Source organism: Emydura macquarii, unplaced genomic scaffold (genome assembly GCF_026122565.2).
Source record: "Emydura macquarii macquarii isolate MOO-44397 ecotype Brisbane River unplaced genomic scaffold, CSIRO-AGI_Emac_v2 contig_1146, whole genome shotgun sequence".
NCBI classification, from domain to species: Eukaryota; Metazoa; Chordata; order Testudines; family Chelidae; genus Emydura; species Emydura macquarii.
In genome coordinates this window covers 15,399,087-15,419,872 of record NW_027131283.1, presented here as the reverse complement: position 1 = coordinate 15,419,872, position 20,786 = coordinate 15,399,087, and the positions used below count along the sequence as shown (strand labels likewise).

General features: G+C 39.9%; 1 protein-coding gene across 1 annotated transcript; it reads right to left on the bottom strand.

Annotated features, from left to right (window-relative positions):
• Nucleotides 1-8,030: 8,030 nt before the first annotated feature.
• Nucleotides 8,031-17,080, bottom strand: GJA1 (gap junction protein alpha 1). Its single transcript, XM_067546669.1, has 2 exons — nucleotides 16,922-17,080; nucleotides 8,031-10,636 (listed from the first exon to the last, which is right to left on the bottom strand). The coding sequence occupies exon 2, from the start codon at nucleotides 10,619-10,621 to the stop codon at nucleotides 9,476-9,478; it is 1,146 nt and encodes a 381-aa protein (XP_067402770.1). The 5' UTR covers nucleotides 10,622-10,636; nucleotides 16,922-17,080; the 3' UTR covers nucleotides 8,031-9,475.
• Between the last annotated feature and the right edge of the window lie 3,706 nt (nucleotides 17,081-20,786).

Here is a 20,786-nt window from a genome sequence, read left to right as displayed (position 1 = left end):
CCAGCCTAATTGAATCACAGGTCAAGATGAAATGTGTTTGGAGACCTAAATTAGCTGATTGCCAGCACAGCAAACTTGCCCATTTTCTTAACTTGGTGAGCTTGGTTCCTGCTAGCTAAGGATCCTCTACATTCATGAATCACTAAAATTCTCTTAGATCACCTTTTCTATTTAATTTCTTTGTTGCGGTGATGGTGGTTATTCATGAAGTTTTCTGAGACTGTTCAGACTCTTGTCTTTGCTCCCACAATGGATGAGAGAGGGTTCCCAGATTATTAGAAGAGATGATGCTAGATGATGCAATGTTTGCAAAGCACTTTGAAGATGAGAATTGTTATATAAATGCTTCTCTAAATGTTATTATTATTATTATTTATATAGTGTGCAGAGTCATCAGGGGATGCCTATCTTTAAGTCCCATTGGGACTAAGGTGGAAAGAGGGTTTGGACAAACTCCATATCCCACTATTTTCACTATAGCTGGGAAATGCAGATAACTAGAACCTTCAGTTCCTCTGCTCTCTGCCTAAATGATAAAGTGCAACCGAAAAGAAAGAGACCCGGGCAAGTATAGACTGCTGAAAAGAGAGATATAAAATGGGTTTTTAAGTTGTCCAGACAAAACTCCCTAATTACAATGGTTAAAACCAGCAAGATGTATTCAAACCTAGACAGCTGAGAAATGTTTTAAATGCCAACAAGTTTATTAAAAGATACTCAGAGGAACAGCCTATTCTAAAACTTCTGAATGCCCCCTTACCATATGATGGGGGAGAGGGGCTGTGAGAGAGATTTGCTACAATATGAAAAATGGAATGCATATGTGTGGAAGGGGAAGGGAGTGCATAAGGATAAAGGGTTATGTAAGTAAGTCAGGGCAGGGCAGGGCTATATGAATGGAGAGGGGAGTAGCAGCAGGTGTGGAAGACTTATTAAACAAATATGTAGAGCTTGATCATCCCATTGGCCCCCATCAGTGGAGAGGCCTCAGATGGAGTGGAAGGGAGGAGTACAGGCTCTGTATATTGCCCCCAAATCCCATGGATGCTTCTCTATAGCTCCTTTGTGTAGTCAGAACTCTGCAGTTGTTTGGCTGCTGTTCACATTCTCTCTCTTTCAAACCCCACCGGAAATAAACTAGATAATGCAATACTGTCAGTTTGAATTCACACTGGAACAGGTGCAGAGAAGGGCTACTAGGATGATCTGAGGAATGGAGAACCTGTCTTCTGAGAGGAGGCTCAAAGAGCTTGGCTTGTTTAGCCTACCCAAAAGAAGGCTGAGGAGAGATATGATTGCTCGTTAAATACATCAGAGGGATAAATATCAGGGAGGGAGAGAAGTTATTTAAGCTCCAATGTGGACACAGGAACAAATGGATATAAACTGCCCATCAACATGTTTAGTCTCGAAATTAGTTGAAGGTTTCTCACCATCAGAGGAGTGAAGTTCTGGAACAGTCTTCCAAGGGGAGTAGTGGGGGCAAAAATCCTAACTGGCTTCAAGACTGAACTTGATAAGTTTATGGAGGGGATGATATGCTGGGACCACATACAATAGCATGTGGCCCATTGGTGACTGCCGGGAGCAAAAATCCCCAACTACTGGAGATGGGATACTAGATGGGGAGGGCCCTGAGTTACTACAGAGAATTCTTTCCCAGAGGTCTATTTGCCTGGTGGGTCTTGCCCAAATGCTCAGAGTCTAACTAATCACCATTGGAGATGGGAAGGAATTTTCCCCTGGGTCAGATGGGCAGAGACCCTGAAGGTTTTTCACCTTCCTCTGCATCATGGGGCATGGGTCACTTGTAGGTTTAAACTACTGCAAATAGTGGATGTCTACAACTTGAAGTCCTTAAACCATGATTTGAGGACATCAGTAACTCAGAAAGAGGTTAGGGGCCTATTTCAGAAGTGGGTGCAGTGTGCAGAAGGTCAGACTAGATGATCACAATGGTCCCTTTTGACCTTAACGTCTATGAGTCAGGGTTATCTATCTAGTTTTCTTCTCAGCACTCTAAATGCCCCACCAACTCACTAGATGATCGAATGCTGTAGCCAGCATAAGAGCCAGCACAAACTCCATGTAGACTAAGGATGTCAGTAGGCAGCATGGAGGTACAGGGTTGCTGTGGAGATGATTCTGTTCTCCAGCAAATCTCAGGATATCCATGGAGATTTCATGAGCTTCGTCCTCTTCTCGTTCCCCAGGAATCAAGCCCCCTTTTGACCAGAAGGCAAAATAATATACTAAGTAAGAGAGAGGAAAAATAGGCTCCAATGTTGCCAATTAATCTGCCTAGGCATACCCCAGCACACACATAGAGCCCCATCAGCTTCAGGGGGGCTCTGTGCAGATCCATCTGAGCAGATATATTTGCTGGATTGGAGCCAGAGGGTGTAATCCGTGTCAAACATTGTGTATAGAAGAGGTACATTGGAACCAGGTACACCAGTACAAGACCCTAACATAGACACACTACACTGGGGTAAATCACAGTAGTACAGCACCATCTTACAGGAAGGCAGTTCATTTGCACTTGGGAGGTGCGGTAGTAGAGCTACGTTGATTAAACCTTAGGGAAGACAGTGCATTGAGTAGAAGAAGTAGTTAGGGGAATAATGTATAAAGAGCTATAGACATGACTTGCATCTCCAACCTTTCATTCCTGATTCTGATTTACTAAATTAGGCTTGGGCCAGATCCTCAGCTAGTGTAAATCAATATGGTTTCATTGACTTCAGTGAAGTTATGCCAGTTTACACCAGCTGAGGATCTGGCTCAAGAGATATAGTTTTATGCGCACAAGAGTATAGGTGGCTGTTTGTTGGCTTTATATTTAGCTTTCAGACAACTACCATGAGATTCCAAAACACAAAGGTGTATGAATTCAGGCTGAGTGCTAGAAAACCTTTTAGATTATTGGCAACAAAACACATTGAATCAATGTTAGGGTTATGACGCCCAGATGAAAGCTAGGAACATTCCAATTGAAGGCTGATGCCGTGTTTTGAACGGGTCCTGCTGCCGTGTTTATGTGCTGAGGAATGTACCCCCGTAAGATGTAAATGACTTTGTGAATGGTATAGAAAAGGTTGTTCTTGTGTTTAAAGTGTCAGTTTGTAAGATTCCAGAACAGTTTCAACTTTGAGCCAAGCTGCTTCAGAGTCTTCAGAGGCAGCAAACTCCATGACTCAGCAGAAGCTGCGACTGAAAGTGCTTGTTTCAGCAGGGACCGGTGGTTTTAAGATCCTAAAGTATCCAGAGGTTTCTATAATCCCTTCAAATATTTTCCATGCTCTTTTCTCCCCATTTAGTTTTTGCACACATATAAGAGAGGCCAGCGTTGCTAATGAGTTCCAATCTGCATGTTTCATGATCACACCAGCTGGAGCATTTATCTTCCAATGTGATCGTTCCCTTAGTTTTATTTATTTTGGGCCAAATTATGGATTCCCCTTACACATCTATGCTGTAGGGCAAGGGAGATCGATAAAGACCCTCTGCACCCTTGCAGAGCACACATAGGCACACATAGGAGCTGGAGCTCAGGAGCATGGGGCTGTTGCTGAATTATTTGATCTGGCCCTTTGTGAGCAACATTGCAGAAAATGGGCAGGGAGGGGCAGAAAGTAGGCAGAGCCATATCTCTGCCTCTGCGTTACACAAGCCAGCAGGGCTAGGGGAGTTGGCTTTGCCCCTGTGCCTCTTAAAGGGGTGTGAGAGATCACATCCCCCCATCACCCCAGAGCACAACCAAGGAGATCCAGGAGCCACAATGCCTCATGGTACTCCACAGATCGGTGCAACACTGCACTGCTCCAATGCAGGGCTGTGGCTATTTGCCCCAGTCTAGCCCTTCGGGGGTCTGACACCAAGTTCTCTACATGTTTATGACATTTGTGGTTCTTTTTTTCTTTTTGTAACAAAGCAGCGACAGTAATTTTTAAAAATCATCTTGCCACTTAATTGAATTCAAATGAAAAGTCATGAGGAAGCTGCATGACTTTGAGTACGTTCACAACTCAGTGGAGCAGGACTAAACAATTCAACTGCACAAGCTTTTCTTGTGGGATTAAGTTCATGAACATTCGATGTTAACATCTCTCTTCATGGGCCTGAGCATTTGACCATTGAAGTTGATAGGAGCTGTTACGTGGATTAAAATGTGTGAATATTTTATCCCCTAGCCCACCTATTCCCATAGGAAACATGCAACTCTCGACTAGATCTGTCTTGAGGAACAGTTTAAATGCCTGCCCATTTGCCCCCATTCATAGGTCTCAGGTCTCACGTCTTAGCTGATTATCCAGGTACTTCTGCTTCTCATTCGTGCAGCAGGGATTGCACTGTTTATTTGGCATGAGGATATTTAGCCACACATATTCCATAATCAGTAATCAGTCACACGACCCTCTTTGCTGTATCCTGCTAACCCCTAAAAATTGTCTATGGCAAGATTCTGACCCCCCCAAAATTACCTCCAGCCCAGCTCTAAATCCCAACATGCTGATGCATCGGCGGCAGCTCTTTGAGCATTGTGGGGATGGCATGACACGAGCATTTTGGTACTAGTCAATGTTACAAGAGTACTCTATCGCTGTATATATTTAGTTAGTTAACAAATAGGGTGCCAGGAAAGTTGACATAGCTTAGCTCCTGGATTTGGCAGGGCCAATAAAACTTGTAGCTGTGCACTGTAAATGGCTTCTCCTGACAGCTCTTTACGTCAGCTGTTAATAATAAGTACTTAAGACATGTTTATACATTGTTCCTTTAATTTCTACCAAAGGATAAGGGTACATTTGAAGTTTTTAACTAGGATCAGAAATGCTATTACTGTTCTCACCCTGTGATGCACCAGCATCTTGGAATTTGCACTTGAAGCAGTTTTCAAGAGAGACAGAGTTTGGGAAAAGGTAGATCCTAGACTATGGCCCAGATGCACAGAGTTAGTCAGGGGAGAGCAGTGGTGGTGTAAAACTCACTTTGCAATCCCCTGATCCTGGGGCCATGGTGTGCAAAGCTAATCCCAAGCATAAATTACAGTAACCAGGAGGATCCTGGAATAGCTCCAAGGGGCAGCAACCACAGCCAGAGACTGGCTCAGGGTAGTGGGTTCCCAGCCATGGCCTCATTCTTCTGGACACACCCTCTGTTAGCAGCAGAGAGAAGGGTAGTGTGGAATCCTCTACACCAGCTCTGTCTTATCAGAGGATTTCTCACATTCTGGGATGATCCTTCCAGAGCCATATTCTTCAGTGCTATGGTCAGAATCAGCTGGAGATCTGGCTATAACATCTGAACTGAGCAACTGGTAGAGGGTTAGGATAAAATCCTTTAAGGAAGTCTGGAGACAATCTTCCCTCAGCAAAATGTTGTGGAAATATATCACTTGGTGCAGTCTACTGCTTTAAAAAAATAGTGCTCTTCAGAGGTATTTTCTGAGCCACGGATAAAAGTCAGCCCTGTCAGGTATATTAAGAGAAGAGAATGCTGTAAGAAGCAGGAAAATGCTCTGCCCTACACTACAGCAGTTGGTCCATTAAAATATATTACCTCATCCACCTCGTTTGCCCTACACTGCTTAGTTTGAAAACTGAGTTATGTAAAGGATTAGTAGAAGCGCTGGGCCTGAACCAGAGACTGGAAATTACATAATCCTAGATTTCGGTATATATATAAATGTATCTGTTTAGGGCGTAATAGGGTTGCATATATTAAACAGGTAAATTTTCATTGGCTGCAGCATCTGTCAATTAAGCTTCAATGAATCTCTCTCTACTCTCTGGGTAACGCCTGCCCCATCCATATTACAGCAGCAGGTACAGCTTCTAGTTTTCTTGAGTAGGCAGGAAAATCTGGGGGGGGAGGGAATTAAACTAAGGCCGGATGCCCCAACTTCTGCACAGCACAATGAGAAAAAAAGTGCAAGAATGGAAAGAAAGCTATCAGAATTCTGTCAAGTTAGGCACACCACATATCCCCTATTTCTGAGCCTGTGGAAGGGCCAGATAAGGCTCCATAGAAAACTGAACAGCCTAAGGCAGAACAAAAAACTGTGGAAATAGCAAATAAAGCTATCTGACCTCCCTAGAGATGGGCTTGAAATTACAGTGGCATGGCAAGTGAGTGGGGACTGGGAGAGACACTGAGTTCAGATCTGAGTCGCTGATCATAGATCCTCATGGTTGGGACAACGTTTCCAGCAGAATCTGATATATCCAGGTATACCTGACCTGAAATTAACAAGATGAAATTTAATAGAGACAAATGCAAAGTACTACACTTGAGAAGGAAAAATCAAATACATAACTACAAAATGGAGAATAACTGGCTATGTGGTAGTTCTGCTGAAAAGAATCTGGGAGTTCTAGTGGATCACAGATTGAATATGAGTCAACAATGTGATACAGTTTTGAAAAAGACTAATATCATTCTGGGGTGCATTAACAAGAGTTCCATGTATAAGACACAGGAGGTAACTGTCCCACTCTACTCGGCATTGGTAAGGCCTCAGCTGGAGTACTGTATTAGATACCAGAAAAATCTCTAAGGACAGTTAAGTAGTGGAATAGGCTTCCAAGGGAGGTTGTGGAATCCCTGTCATTGGAGGTTTTTAAGAACAGGTTGGAAGAACAACTGTCAGGGATGCTCTAGGTTTATTTATTCCTGCCTTAGAGGGGGAGGATGGACTAAGTGATCTTTCGAGATCCCTTCCATTCCTACATTTCTATGATTCTATGATTATAGGCCTTGTCTCCTGACTCTTCCACAAATATTGTCAACCCTACCTTCTCAAAGGAGTGATCTGCACAGAATATTCAGAGTCTCTTCCTCTTGCACATATTTTTCAGCAAGGATGACCTGACCAGAAAGTGAAACTGTTTAGAAATCCCAATGCCCTTTGAAATCAATGGTAACACTCTCATTGACTATAATGGGGCCAGGATTTTTCCAGAAAGTTAAATTAACTAGTCTGGTTTCATTGTGAGAAGTGCAGAAGTAAACAAACAACATGGATGGTGAAATGTAGACTAGAGACATTCTTTGTCTGCTTCTATCATTGAGAAATTAGTAACAGGTATAACGCAGTTTTTTAAAAGAAGCTATGACTTGATACTATCCTTTGTTAATATTTTGCATATAATTAAACATATATCCCCAAACTATCAGCCAGAGTCTGATGCACTGATTCATGTGGAGTAGAACATTCTACATCTGTGGTCCCATCAATTTAATTTCAGTCAGGGTACCGGAATCTGATTCGATGATTACAGTGAACTTTCAATTCAAAGCAAATTTAGGGTGTACTCCTTGTGTACACAGGAGTTTTAAATCAGATTAAACTTGAGTAAATCTGTTTTGAAAATGCGTGCATACCTACAATGCAGGAGGGAGAGGAGGGGGAGGGAGAGAGTGAGTCCATTATATAAACCCATGTGAACTGCATTTGTATTGGAAATGCTTTGGATGAATCCTTAACTGTTGCATCACCCCATAATCTTGAGACAAAGAATAAACACCAGACGTGTGCCAAAGTAAAAGACAATTGGAAAGCAGATTTGTACTAAATTAAAACTTTATTGACTAAAGTATGTTCTCCAGACAACATGATCTGATAGACTATGGCTGCATACATGCAATGAAGTTGAACATGATAGTAGTTTAACATGGAATGTCAAACAAATTACCATAATGTTTTAAACAAACCCCTTTATCTGTGTTACTGCACAATGAAACCAAGCTATGTATTCCCTTGGTTGACCTGTGTTGAGCTAAAAGGCAATGTGGTTGAAGAAACTGGTAGATTTCTTTAGCATATATTTCAAATAAATTAGTTAGAATTGTACTCTTTAAAAACCCTTTCAGCTTCACTTGCATTCCAAACAAAATCTAAGTGCAAACATCAAAATTGCTGAATTAATCTAGAAAGATTTAACTGTCAAAACTGGACTGGACCAGAATATTACAGTGGAGTATATGTATATATGTAGAACCGAAAAAAAACCCATAAAAACAGTTACTGCAAAATTCATGTAGGCACATTTTATTATTAATCCAACTCAAAGCATTTCTTCTAAATTTCTCACATTAAAGACTAAAGCTTGTTTACAGTACTATAATCTCTATTATTCAAGCATCAATTATTACATAACAGGGAGATGGACTAAATGATCTAATGTTTTTTTTTCCATCTCTAACAGCTACAAAAGAAAATCATTCATGCCAGCAAGAGCATCACAGCTACTTTTTGGCTCTTATCCTACAGTCCTTGCTCTGGTAACACTCTCATTGGCATTTGACAGCGTTTTTCCAGAGTAAGGTCTACAGGATTAGACACTTTAAAAAAAACCTCTATTCATACCTAACAAAACAATAGTATCCATCATAAGATACATGGAAAATATGATATTGAATAAAAAAAGTCAGACGTGCTTTACTTGCACTGCAGGAATCATATCATGTAAACACCATAGTGGCCCACACCTTCACAAATACCACCAGAAATGTCAACTGTAAGCAGCTGTGTGTGTTTTTCAATATATGCTTGAGAATGTGTATCATGTATGCATGTCTCCAGGGAATCACCTCCCTCCCTACACCAAATACACATACATGTGTGATGGAATTAACAGAAGTTGGCTTGATTGCCTGACTCCAACTCTTAAATCTGCAAGTGGTAGCAAAACGGTTTTTTAAGGCTTTCATTACACTGTATGTGTGAGCAGTTGCATGTGTATATTGCTTTAGAAAACAGAATGTGGATGATACTGTAGGAATGATGTGAGTGTGCAGAACATCCAAGTTACACACACAACCAAATCTACCTGTATGAAGAATTGAGAAGCATCTGATCAATGGATTTTGGTGGGCCTTGTTTGAAATATTAGCTGATGTGATTCAAAGGATATAAATTATCCATGCATAAATCTATTGACACCAAGAGGATAGAAACAAGAAGTTTACCTTCAAAGTGCAAATTTTAACAATGGAATGTTCTTGACAGGGAAATGATCAAAGACAATCCTAGGTCTTTCACTTGTTCAACAGGAAAAAATATCTTCACCTCAGGCAGCACTTCATCCTGACAAAAGTGATTTCTTTTTTCTTTTTTTTCAGTATAACAGAAGACTTTAGAAATTAACACATTATGCGCACACACACAGATATTTACAACTTTTCTAGAAAAACAAAACCCTACCTTATTGTTGCTAATTCTCTCTCTCTCTCTCTCTTCTAGTATTTAAATTCTTTAAATCAGCTGCATTAAATACCAATGTGTACTGTACCACCCCCACACCACCCCTACAGCCCCAGAAAATACCAAGTAACTTAAAAGTTTTTATGATTGTTAAAAACTCCCGGTTGAGACTATTAAGTACCACCTCCACTGGAACAAAATGAACACCACATGCATCTTCCAATGCATTTCATTTCATAGTTGAGCAAGTACTGCAGCTAGGAAGGGTTAGATCTCCAGGTCATCAGGTCTAGGTCTGCTACTGGCTCGGCTGCTGGCTCTGCTAGGTGGCCTTTGGTCCACAAGGGTGAGGGGCTGCAGCTCATGCCCCAATGCAAGTTTTTTAGTGTTCTGGTGATCATCAGGGAAATCAAAGGGCTGGGCATGAGAGTTGGAGATGGTGCTGCCAGCCTGTCCCATTCTGTTCTGCTCAGCACTGTAATTTGCCCAGTTTTGCTCACTGGCTTGTTTATTGTAGTTACGACAGGAGGAATTGTTCCTGTCACCAGTAACAAGCTTGTAGCCTGGGGGAGACATGGGTGATAAGGGGGCAGTGGGAGAGGAACAGCCATTGAAATAAGCATATTTGGAGGATCCACATTCCTTGGCAGGACTCACGGTACCAGAGGGAGAGTAAGGGTCAGGTTTTCCTTTCACACGATCCTTGACACCCTTGAAGAACACATAGAAAAGCTCAATGATGTTCAAGGCCAGAGACACTAAAGACACTACCAGCATGAAGAGAATGAAGATGGTTTTCTCAGTTGGACGGGAAAGGAAGCAGTCCACTCTGTGTGGGCATGGCTCTCGCTCACAAGTATAAATAGCATTCAGGCTAAACCCATAGATGTACCATTGTATCAACAAGAAGGCCACCTCAAAGACAGATTTAAAGAGGATGCTGATGATATAAGTACGGAGCAGTCCTCCTCGCATTTTAACTTTGCCATGCACTTCAATTCCATACTTGAATTTCTTAATTTCTATTTGTTTGAGATGCATTTCCACATTCCCACCATCATTTTGAACACTCTTGAGCTCTTCTTCTCTCTTGTTCAGTTTCTCTTCTTTTCTCATGACATAGAAGACATGCGCCAGATACAAGAGGGTAGGTACAGACACAAATATGATCTGCAGAACCCAGAAGCGCACATGAGAAATCGGAAAGGACTTGTCATAGCAGACGTTCTCGCAACCAGGCTGCTGTGTGTTGCATCGGAAAGCAGATTGCTCATCTCCCCAGGCAGATTCCACTGCTGTCCCCAACAGCAAGATTCGGAAAATAAAGAGGACAGAGAGCCATACCTTCCCTCCTGCAGTAGAATATGCTTGAACTTTGTCAAGAAGTTTGCCTAGGGCACTCCAGTCACCCATCTTCCAGGATGCAGGCTAAAAACAAAGCAAAAATAGTAATAATTAAAGCTATGTTAACTGTATTCGCAACTGTAGATTTATGCATAACAGGGTCCTTATCTTGGTTTATGGACATTAGTTTGCAGAGGGATAGTTAGGTGATCAAGAACAACTTTCTCCTTCTACAACAAGGAGAGTATTTCATAATAGCAGGTCCAGTGATGAGGTAACAAATAGAAGACACTATAGGAAGTCCATGTGCACAAAATATAGAACTATATCCTCTGCTGATACTAGAACGGGTGGTACACTATAATGTTAACTGGTATAGCTCCAGGAACTTGGATTTACACTGATTTACACTAACTGAGGATCTCACCATAAGTATTTCTCTTTCATTTGTAGACTTGTATTTAATGTAACTAAAATATATGACAAATTAAATATTGCATTATAGTTCAGTGCCCTATGGGAAATGAGTTTGCCAGTTTCATTCCACTTTTCACTGGAAAGCAGTCAACAATGAAAATTGCCATCACAGTTGGCACTAATTGGCATCCTTCTTTCAGTCTCAGTACAGGTGCCAAAGCTGAATGAGACAGATCAAAGCTGAGGCACAATGGAAAAGCAGTCTGAGGAAGTTTTCATTGGCATGGCCCAAGTATTCTAGGGATAAACAGAAAATTTCGAACTCCTGGACTAGCAATCTAGATCAATCTTCACAAGTACTACATTCACACTTCAGTAAAAAAGAAAAGAAAACACATTATAGTATCATTCAAAAGCAATGTTAAGGTTCTACAATTAAAATAATAAAAATCACAAAATATATATGTTAAAATTCTTTTTGCAAGGTTAACTCAGCCTACTTGCACATCCAGTATACTGCATGTGATATGTTTAAGACTATAGGTCCCAAAGCTGAAAACATTTACAGACATGCTTAACTTTAGATGACTCACAATGTATATATTTAACACAAAAAACAGGAGGAGAAAATATTAAATATGTGGAATGTAGCCAAGCTATGGTTGACATAGTGGTGGAACCTTAATTTCTGCATTTCTTGACTTATCTGTGACTTCCTTACTTTTGTGATGTTTTTAGCTTTTTATTGTATAGTTTTTCCATTTAAATTTCTATGTATTGCTTTAAAAGAAAAAAAGAAAGGAAATAATGGATAAAAAGGGAAGCAAATTCTTCCTATCTCCCCCATTGGTAATCATATAAGTACCACACGGGTGCCTTCAACAAATGCACCATCCTTGCAGTGTGCAAGTAAAAGGTATGCATTCCAAGAAGTGAAATAAGGCTAGCTTAACTTCCTCTCTCAACTTGATATTGAAATATCCATTTCTAGATCCTGTGCACCTTATGCAGTGTATCTGTGAATACACAAATACTTGAAAATGTAATGAAATGTCAGTTGTGCATGCTTGATTCTTGGCAGAGGCAACAAGCACTGTTGACTTTTGACCGAATGGTGCATGGCGATCTACTTAGAAATCTGTATCCTGGAAAATCGAACAGACATTGACATTTTTGCACCTAAAAGAAGCATCGCTTTGGAAGTGTGAATTCTCAGATATAGTGACATTTAGTACCACACAAGCTGAGTAAAAGATATTCCAATATTCATAACTTTGTTAACGCCCAACCAGATTCTTTCACACTAGATCATTCTTGTGAGGGTTATTTACATGCCAAGTTCTACATTTCACATACTCGTAATCCAGAAATGGTTGAAATTGTTTTCTTTAAACTTTCTCCAGGGGGAAAAAACATCACCTTAGACTTATTATAGAAATTTCAGACCCCCAAAGAGAATTTTTTTTGGAAATTCAGGAATGAATGAAAATAAGGGGTTATAATGGAAACTGTTTGGCAACCTTAGCAACTGCTGCTAAATGAATGAACTACTTCCTCCTCCTATCCAAAGGAAACAGGCTGAGGGATCAAGAGGAGGCAAGAGTTTAAAGGACATACTCCTGGTTGCTGTCTCTTATCCTGGAGCCCTTGAGAAACTCTTCTAACCCCCTTAGCCCACATGGACACATCTTTTTTGGGGTCTGGAGAAGGACTGCCTATGACAGCCTTGAAATCGTTCCTCACATGATTAGTCTTTTCTCATGCAACTAGTCCTGTAGAAGGAACAGGCCTCTTTTGGAATTTAACACTAGCGGCCATGTATCAACCTCCACAAGGAAGATTCTAGAAAGTATTTCTCTGCCTTCTCATTTTAGTTCTGGGGAAAGATGTTTGTCCGCAGTGATTCATTTTGACTGAGAAGAAGACAGGTATATTAATTTAAGGCTCTCTGAAAACAAATTTTGAGCTCAGCAGCGAATCTTTCGATCAGAAAAGAGGGTAAGTTATGTTACATAAATAAAATGTTGCTTCTTAAGCTATAATTGTTGAAACAGAAAAGAGTCTGTTGTCTTGTATAATATATTAAGTTTGTTTAAAAGGCAAACTCCTTTCTCTATGTCCTATCTATGAAAATAGACAAAGGCAGCTTTTTTTCAAATAACAGCTTCTTGATTTCATTAACCAGTTTTGGGATGATTTGAAAATACCGTACTAGCAGACTTTCCCCAGGTTCAGTGGATTTCTTTACAGTGTAAATGTTTTTTCAGATTGAAAGTATGATTAAAAAAACAGAAGAGGTGTTATTTCTAGGCAATTGTAGGCTGTTTGCTTTTTAATTACACTCCACTTGGGTCCATTAATATAAAATGATATACTCCAGTTTTGACTTACTTAATCCCCCACCTGCAGTATTTTCAGAATTTATCGCCTATTTTTCAATTTGTTTCAGCATGCAAAATTGTTAAGTTTCATTATATCCTCTGGCAATACAGACTCCAGAAGGAAACATTCCTTGCTTGAATTACTCATACATAGTTCTGAAAAGCAAACTTTTTTTTAAAAAAAGGAATCAGTTACACACTAGCATTTGCCAGTGATAAAAAACCCACATCAGTTCATAACACTGTGCTGTTAAGTAGATAACCTTGAGATGGCAGAAACATATTATTTCTTTGTTTAAGTGGACTCTATTGTTTTATGAAACACAGTATTTAGTTTGTTGTCGAGACAATTCAATGACTGGATCCAAGTTGCTTATTTTCCATGTACTGAATGAGTATTTTTATTAACCAATTTACAATATTTGTTTACTAGATATTACAAGAGTTTTACTCTATTTCTCCAATCAACAACTATTTAAATGTTCAACTGTTTTAAATTGCTTTAAAACTAAAGAGCTCCTTTAGTGTATAGCCTCTAATATCTCTTACCTTTCATGATTTAGACTTCTTTTAGCAATGTCATCCCAATGGAATGATTGAATCAGAGCACAATAGCTGATATGATGTTAAATAGATAGAACCCAAATTCAGCAAAGTACTTAAACATGTGCCTGGCATGTAAGTAGTCTAAGTTCTTACTCATTACTATTTTATATGATTATATAGTTTGTTTTGAGATGGCCTAATATAGAACTTGGCCTGCAAAGCATTTTAATAGATGGATTTCAGCTCAATTCTACTGTGTATGTGTAGAGACAGAGAATATGCTGTAGAAATGACAGTATTAATCAGTATTAGTTTTGGATGACCACATGTAAAAGAAATTTTATCTAACTACTGCAGTTGAGAAATTATATTTATACACCACAATTGAGAAATTCGGAAACTTTTTTTTGTGGAAGGCATTCATCATGTCATATGATTCATATTTTCCAGGGGGAACAGGGCACTCTGAGTGTCCAGGTCTGACTGCAGTGTCAGTAGGTCACGTGATAATGATCAGATCAGGCGTGGGGCTGCAGTGCAGTAAGTGTGTGGGATATGAAATGGGACTGTGCAGCCGCAAGAGCAGTGAGGAGATGGGCCAAGAGCTCTGGCCCTCCCATAAACTCCTGCAAAAGCCTGCCCTTGAAATGCATGTTGAAATAAATAACTAACAAAACAGGCTTCTAGAGGATTCCTGCTCCGGGAGCACTGAGCAGCTTGAGCCTTCCCCAAAAGCAGCCAACACCTGAGGGGAAAGGAGCTAAGGTGCACGAGGCTAGGGGTTGAGGGTGTTGGGTTTTTTTTAAATGTTAAATTTATCAAATCTCACAAACATTAGGGAAACGATACTCTGACATTCCATGGGAAAGGAGAGTTCACTTGTAGCTCTGTGGGTGCACTTCAGGGATAGAAAATTGCACCTACAAGACACCCTATAGGTTGCATAGCAATCGGAGCTTAACAGTCATAACCAGCATTAATTTGTTTACTTTTCCAAGCTTCCAGTATTCATAACCACTGATGGATGCTCTCCTCTATCTTTAGCTGCTCTTTTTTCACCTAGCTTATTCATTTCTACCTAGTCTACCTCTATGGAGCTTTACAGAAGGACCAAATGCAAGACAGAAAAAACACAAGAACTTCCAATTGTATAAGTCAGAGCTCCAGTTGATGAAACCCATTAACAACCTATGAACCATGCACTCATGTTTTGGTTCAAATTCATCCCTGGTGAAGTGGCTGTAGATCATTTTGATATCGATGAAAGCTGCATCCACTTACTCTAGGCATGAATTTGGTCCCTTTATGTTTAACATGTATAAGAAAATGTTTAACGTGTTTAACATGTAAAGAAAATGTCATATAAATGTGTATCCAGGTACCACCACACTAGACATATTCGAAGCATGGAAGGAGTATTAATTGTTTCATTAGGAACACTTCCAAAGCCACAAGTGTCTTTTTACCTAAAGTGAGGTTCATTTGATGTCATTATCGGACTCTACTCACTTTTCAGGCTAGATATAAATGAGAGCTGAAAGGACTTTACAATGTTTAGTGTATGTATATACATATTTGCTACAAATCAAATCCATTACATCCTTCCTTTTCCCCTTTTGAACTCAGCCTGTTGCTCATCCTTCTCCTGTTTGTATGATTGTTAGGTATCATGGGTCAGTGCCAATGTTTAGCTTTGAAGGCTTTCGGGGAAACACTTCAGTAAACATTTCAAAGTCAGGGGGCTTCAGGAGTTCTACAGCACAGTGTGTGCTGTCCAGATGTTAAGATGGCAAGATGAAAGGCTCAATGCAAATTCCCTCCACACACACACACACACACACAGAAATCGGAGACACAAGTTATTCCTCAGGTCTTTTTTTGTTGTTGTTGGTTTTAATGAAACTTACAGGACTTTCAGAGAACATTCTGATAGGAAAATACCCCAAACTGCAGGGCTAGTCATTTGTATTAGGTCAGATGGAGGGAAATCCTAGCTGGGCACAATAAAACATGACTGTGATTTTCAACTGAAGCCCCTTCTTTATCCCCCTAGTTTTGTTCTTTAAGTACTGGCAAGCACCCGGGCAACAACAACAATAAAGAATCATGCCGGAGTCTTGCAGTCTGCTATAGCTTCAGACAAAAGTCAGACAGTTCTGTGAAAGATGCTGCCCAAGAATTCTGTTCCTCTTCAGTCCTGTACTACGGCTTTCAAGGCAGATTATAGGAAATTTATCCTGACACATATTGGGACTAGTCTCAGACTGCTTCCCTTAGAGAAATTTCACAGGCATTGCCAGCGTGGTGAGGCAGATGCCTGAGTGCTGCACAGCTCCTCTAAAACCCCTAACTGAGGTTGCTAACACAGAGTAACCATATACAAACTGGCTTAAAAAAATCCTTAACACACGTCTGGATTTTATCACATCCATTTAAAAGAAGGGGAAAAAAACTCAGCAAGACCACGTGAAAATCAACAGATTAGTAGCAGCAGCATTTTAACAAAGCAACTAATTAAGAACCTTGCTTTGCACAAACTATTAAACATCAATCAAAATTTCCATATGAAAGCAAAATGTGGGGGAAGGCAAATGGAAAACACTTAGGACAGGGTCTCACTCTTATTAACTTCTGAGACCTTTTCAGTACAATAGGGGATTCCGGCAAACTGATTATTTTTAAATTATTATTTTTTCTTAAAGTAGCAAATTTAGACTTAAAAAATTGTTTACATTGAATTATTTACCCGTGTCCAATAAAGAATCCCATAATCCAGTTGTGCATATGAAGTGTTGCCATAGTTTACCTGTTGTGGAACTAGGTTAAAAGTTGAAAACTAAAATGATTTATAGAAATATTTAAAATGTAACAAAATCAATCAAATAAAAAATCTCTAGAAATTTTAACCAGACAACTTCATAAAAATGTCTAGCTGTTTTTTACAGTTGTGTTTTAAATACTCCAATACTGGGGAAAACAACAGAAAATTCCTGAAATCAAACAAAGTAAAAACTTTCCAACTTACCCTTCCTGATGATCAGTCAAGCAAGCAAACAAGTGCCTCTCTGGAAGAGTAAACTAAAATGGAAAAGCAAGGTCAGGCTTTCAGACCTGTCTATTTAAACTTTAAAAGACGACTGCTGTTTTGTAGTTTTCATCCTTCCTTACCCACTAATGAAAGAAAAGTGCTGATACCTTGTAAAAAGTTTTTTCTAACTTGGAACACTGGGAGAGCTTTTAACAAGCCAGTGAGGGAGGAGGGAAAGCTAAGGAATGGGGAGGAGAAAAGGGGGAGGAGAAAAAGCAAAAGGAGACAGAAGAAAATATAAAATAAAGGAGAGAGTATTGAGTGTATCGAGGTTGAACAAATGAAGGGTCATTCAGTAAGGAGATGCGAAATATACAAATTGATACACTGAGTGGTAGTTTATTCAGAATGGGACTCAGGGTTACCTGGGACAAAATGAGGTGGTTTAACTTTCTTAAGGAGTGTGGACTTTTAGGAAAGGGAAAAGAGTAAGAGGAATCAATTTGTAACCTGAGCCAGCCTGCCAGGCTCTGGGTTGGGATACACTACTTTGCCCTCTTCATTCCCCTCCCTGTGGAGTGGCAGTCACTAGATGACAAGTATATCTTTAGTTTCTTTGCATATCTTTAATTTGCTTGCTTCCATTTCCCTTAAGTGCTCACCAGACAATAAAGTTTGTATGTTAATGTACTTTTTCAGCGCTGTGGTTGCCTCAGAGATACATTATTTTTTGGTGAAGATCCCTCGGGAGCAGTGAACTTACATTCCAGAAAACTCATTCCAGGAAACGTCAGTACAGCACCCCAAAATATAACGCAGGGCATTCAATCTCAGATAGCAAACAGCACTGAGTAGTCACAGTATTCCGGTTCATTTTACTGAATGTGCACTAGAAGAAAAAAAAAGACCCTTCCAATTGGATTGAAGCCAAACTGGCTTTTGCCCTGACCTGATTGTGATAAACCCTCCTACAACAAACGCCTTCTCTGTAAAACACAACTGAATTGTTTACTGTCCAAGTGTGGTGAAGTTTCTCAGACTATGAGAACTGGATCATTCTGGACACTACAATAGGAATTTTATATTTGTTTGTATTTTTCTGTGGCATGTGGTGTTGTCTCCTTTATTGACCTGACCTGGGCAATAACTAGGATGGTTTAACAGCTACTCCAACAGCTCCCACTGATTGGACAGCTCCCCTGGCCCATTCTTCTGTGATGCTCTACACCTAAGGTTTTAGCAAGTTCATTTGGGGCCTGGGAAGGTATTTCTGGACTCATTCAGGGTTAGCGCTTCCTGTCTCACTTCAGAGACTAATAACAGGGAGAAGGCAAAATAATACCCATTTAGATGTTCGTCCCATGAGTTTAGGTAAAGTTCTCCTACTCATCTTCTTCTTGGAACTATGGATGTCAAACAATGTAATCCTAAGCATGGATAATGTCATAACCTTCTGCTTACCTCTTATTTAGTGTTTTGCGCCCATAGCATTTTATAGATTACAGTAAGTTTAATTACTCAAATGGAGAAAGTAAGGTGAAGTATTTTCTCAGGGGCACATAGCAGGTTAGTGCAGGGTTGGCAAAGGAATCCAGATATCCTGACTCCCAGTCCAATGTCCTATCTAGAAGACCACACTGTCTCCTGTTTTAAAAAGATAACATATGGGTTACCAATACACCCTTCAACATTCTTCCTCCTGTGGCTACAGCCTGATACACTTGATTCCCCACATTATCTGGTTTCTCTTTATATTGGTCTGTTGTATGAGGTGTTTTTAGCTATTATTGTAGTCACCAAGCCCTGCGAATATTGCTTTTTCTTTACTGGGAACTTTAACTCTGGAGAGGGAGAGCAGCTGGGACTGTGGCTAAGTGCATTAGAGGGCCTTGATCCTTTGTTGAGAGTTTAAAAAAATAATCTGCAAGCCATGGGCCTGGGTCCCTTCTTCCCTCCCTCCCTGAATATGGATGAGGTTGGTGACTAAAGTAAATACAGTGTTCCTACCAAAACCTAATATAGGCTTTAGTTATTAAATGAAGTATCAATAACAAAGTTCATATTTGGTGACCAGGGGATTATTAAACGGACACTGAAAGCCCTGTGGATGAGGAAATTTGGAGTGGCTTGTGTGCCACTGGTGGGAATGTTGTTTCTCTGGAAGATTGCCTTAATTTGAGTGGGAATCAGATCCTCCTCTAGAATCCTATACTCTAGTATGCTGGAATACAGTGCTGTAACCTACATGAGACACCTTCAGGGTCCTTGAGCCCAAATTTGACATACCTTATTTTTTTCTCTTATATCTGTCTGAAAGGTCTTTGTAATTCTTCATGCATGTTGTTCTCAAAAGAAAGGCTTGGAAGTATTTCCCCACCTAAATAAACCAACAGTAAATGTCAGCATCCCAATTTCATAGTGCAACCCTACAATAACAAGCCAGTGCATATAAGCATAGAAGGAAAAAGAAATTTGGTTATAAAAGTAAATGTAATACTTGGTACTTCCCTCTAAAAGGAAAGAGTGTTGTGTTTCAAACTTCCAACAAGACATTTTAACGAAATAAGAGTGATTGTTATTATTGCTATTTTATTGGCAATGCTTTTTAAGAGTTAAACTTCTTTTTCACTGAATTCATGTTTCACAGTCAGACTTTACCAGCTTTGCCATTTTAAAAGTGGCCAAAATTCCAATTTCACCTTTATTTGTGTGGCAAACTAAACTTTTTCAAACCATGCGAACACTCTCACATAGCTGCCCTCCAGCCAGACTCTTCAGTGGCCAGCAGAAATTTTAAAGGATGTCAGAGCTGTGATATTTATGTCTGTTCCTAATTCAGAAGGACCAGAGGGTGAGTGAAAAGATGGACTTGGGTTCTCATCTGGAGATTTGCTGTGTTGAACCCAACCCTCCTCTACTTTTTTGGAATGAGAACTCAGAGCATGAAGCTCTCTGGGACCTGTATTGCCATCTGATGATGTTTGCATTTTGAAGCAGAAGTATGATGTCATGAAGCAAGATTTACACGTGGCCGTGCTATGTCTGTGGAACCTGTCTGGCTTTGATCTGGTTAGAATGCAACCAGTGCAGACAAGTTCAGGTTCGTACCCAAACATTTTAGCCTTGCTCAGTTTCTATTAAATACATCATCGTAACTGAAACTCAGAAGCAATTTCTGCAATGTTTCCTTGAATTCTCTGCTCAGTCATTACTGGAGTGAGATCCTTTGGATGAAGGAAATAGTTCAATTTCATTTTTTTCAGACTAAGATTTATCAGAGAAAGGAAATTAACTACACAGCCTGACAGTTTATTTAATATTTATTGTCTTTAATACAGCACTCAGTCCAGTATGCTTTTTATATTTATGACACATACATATGGTATGATGCACATATATAATTCTACACAGAGGCTTTTTTCTGCAAGATGGTATTTTTTTCACCAGGAAAATCTGAAAAGCTGATTTTCATATGAAATACAGCATTACTATGTCTGCAGCAGGTCACTGATGTTAAAAGCTGGTGGGCATTACAGAGGCAAAATTTCCCATTGACTTCCATGGGGAGTTTTGCGTCAGTAAACTTCTAAGACCCACTCAGAGCAAAGAGATGTCACTAAACTGTTGATGGTGTGGATGTGCAGCACATTCTTCCTTACCAGCAATCTGAGCATGAGTGTGTTGACTGTCAATCTAATGTCACTGTACTCCCCTGTGCTGCTCAACCCTTCTTAACTGCAGTTCAGAGAATGAGACCATTCAATGCAAAGTACACTCAGCTAGCTGTGCACACCTGCACAGTACGTTTTTATGAGGTCCATTTCAGGAGAATTAAGCTTCTAATCAGGAAAGTAATTTAACT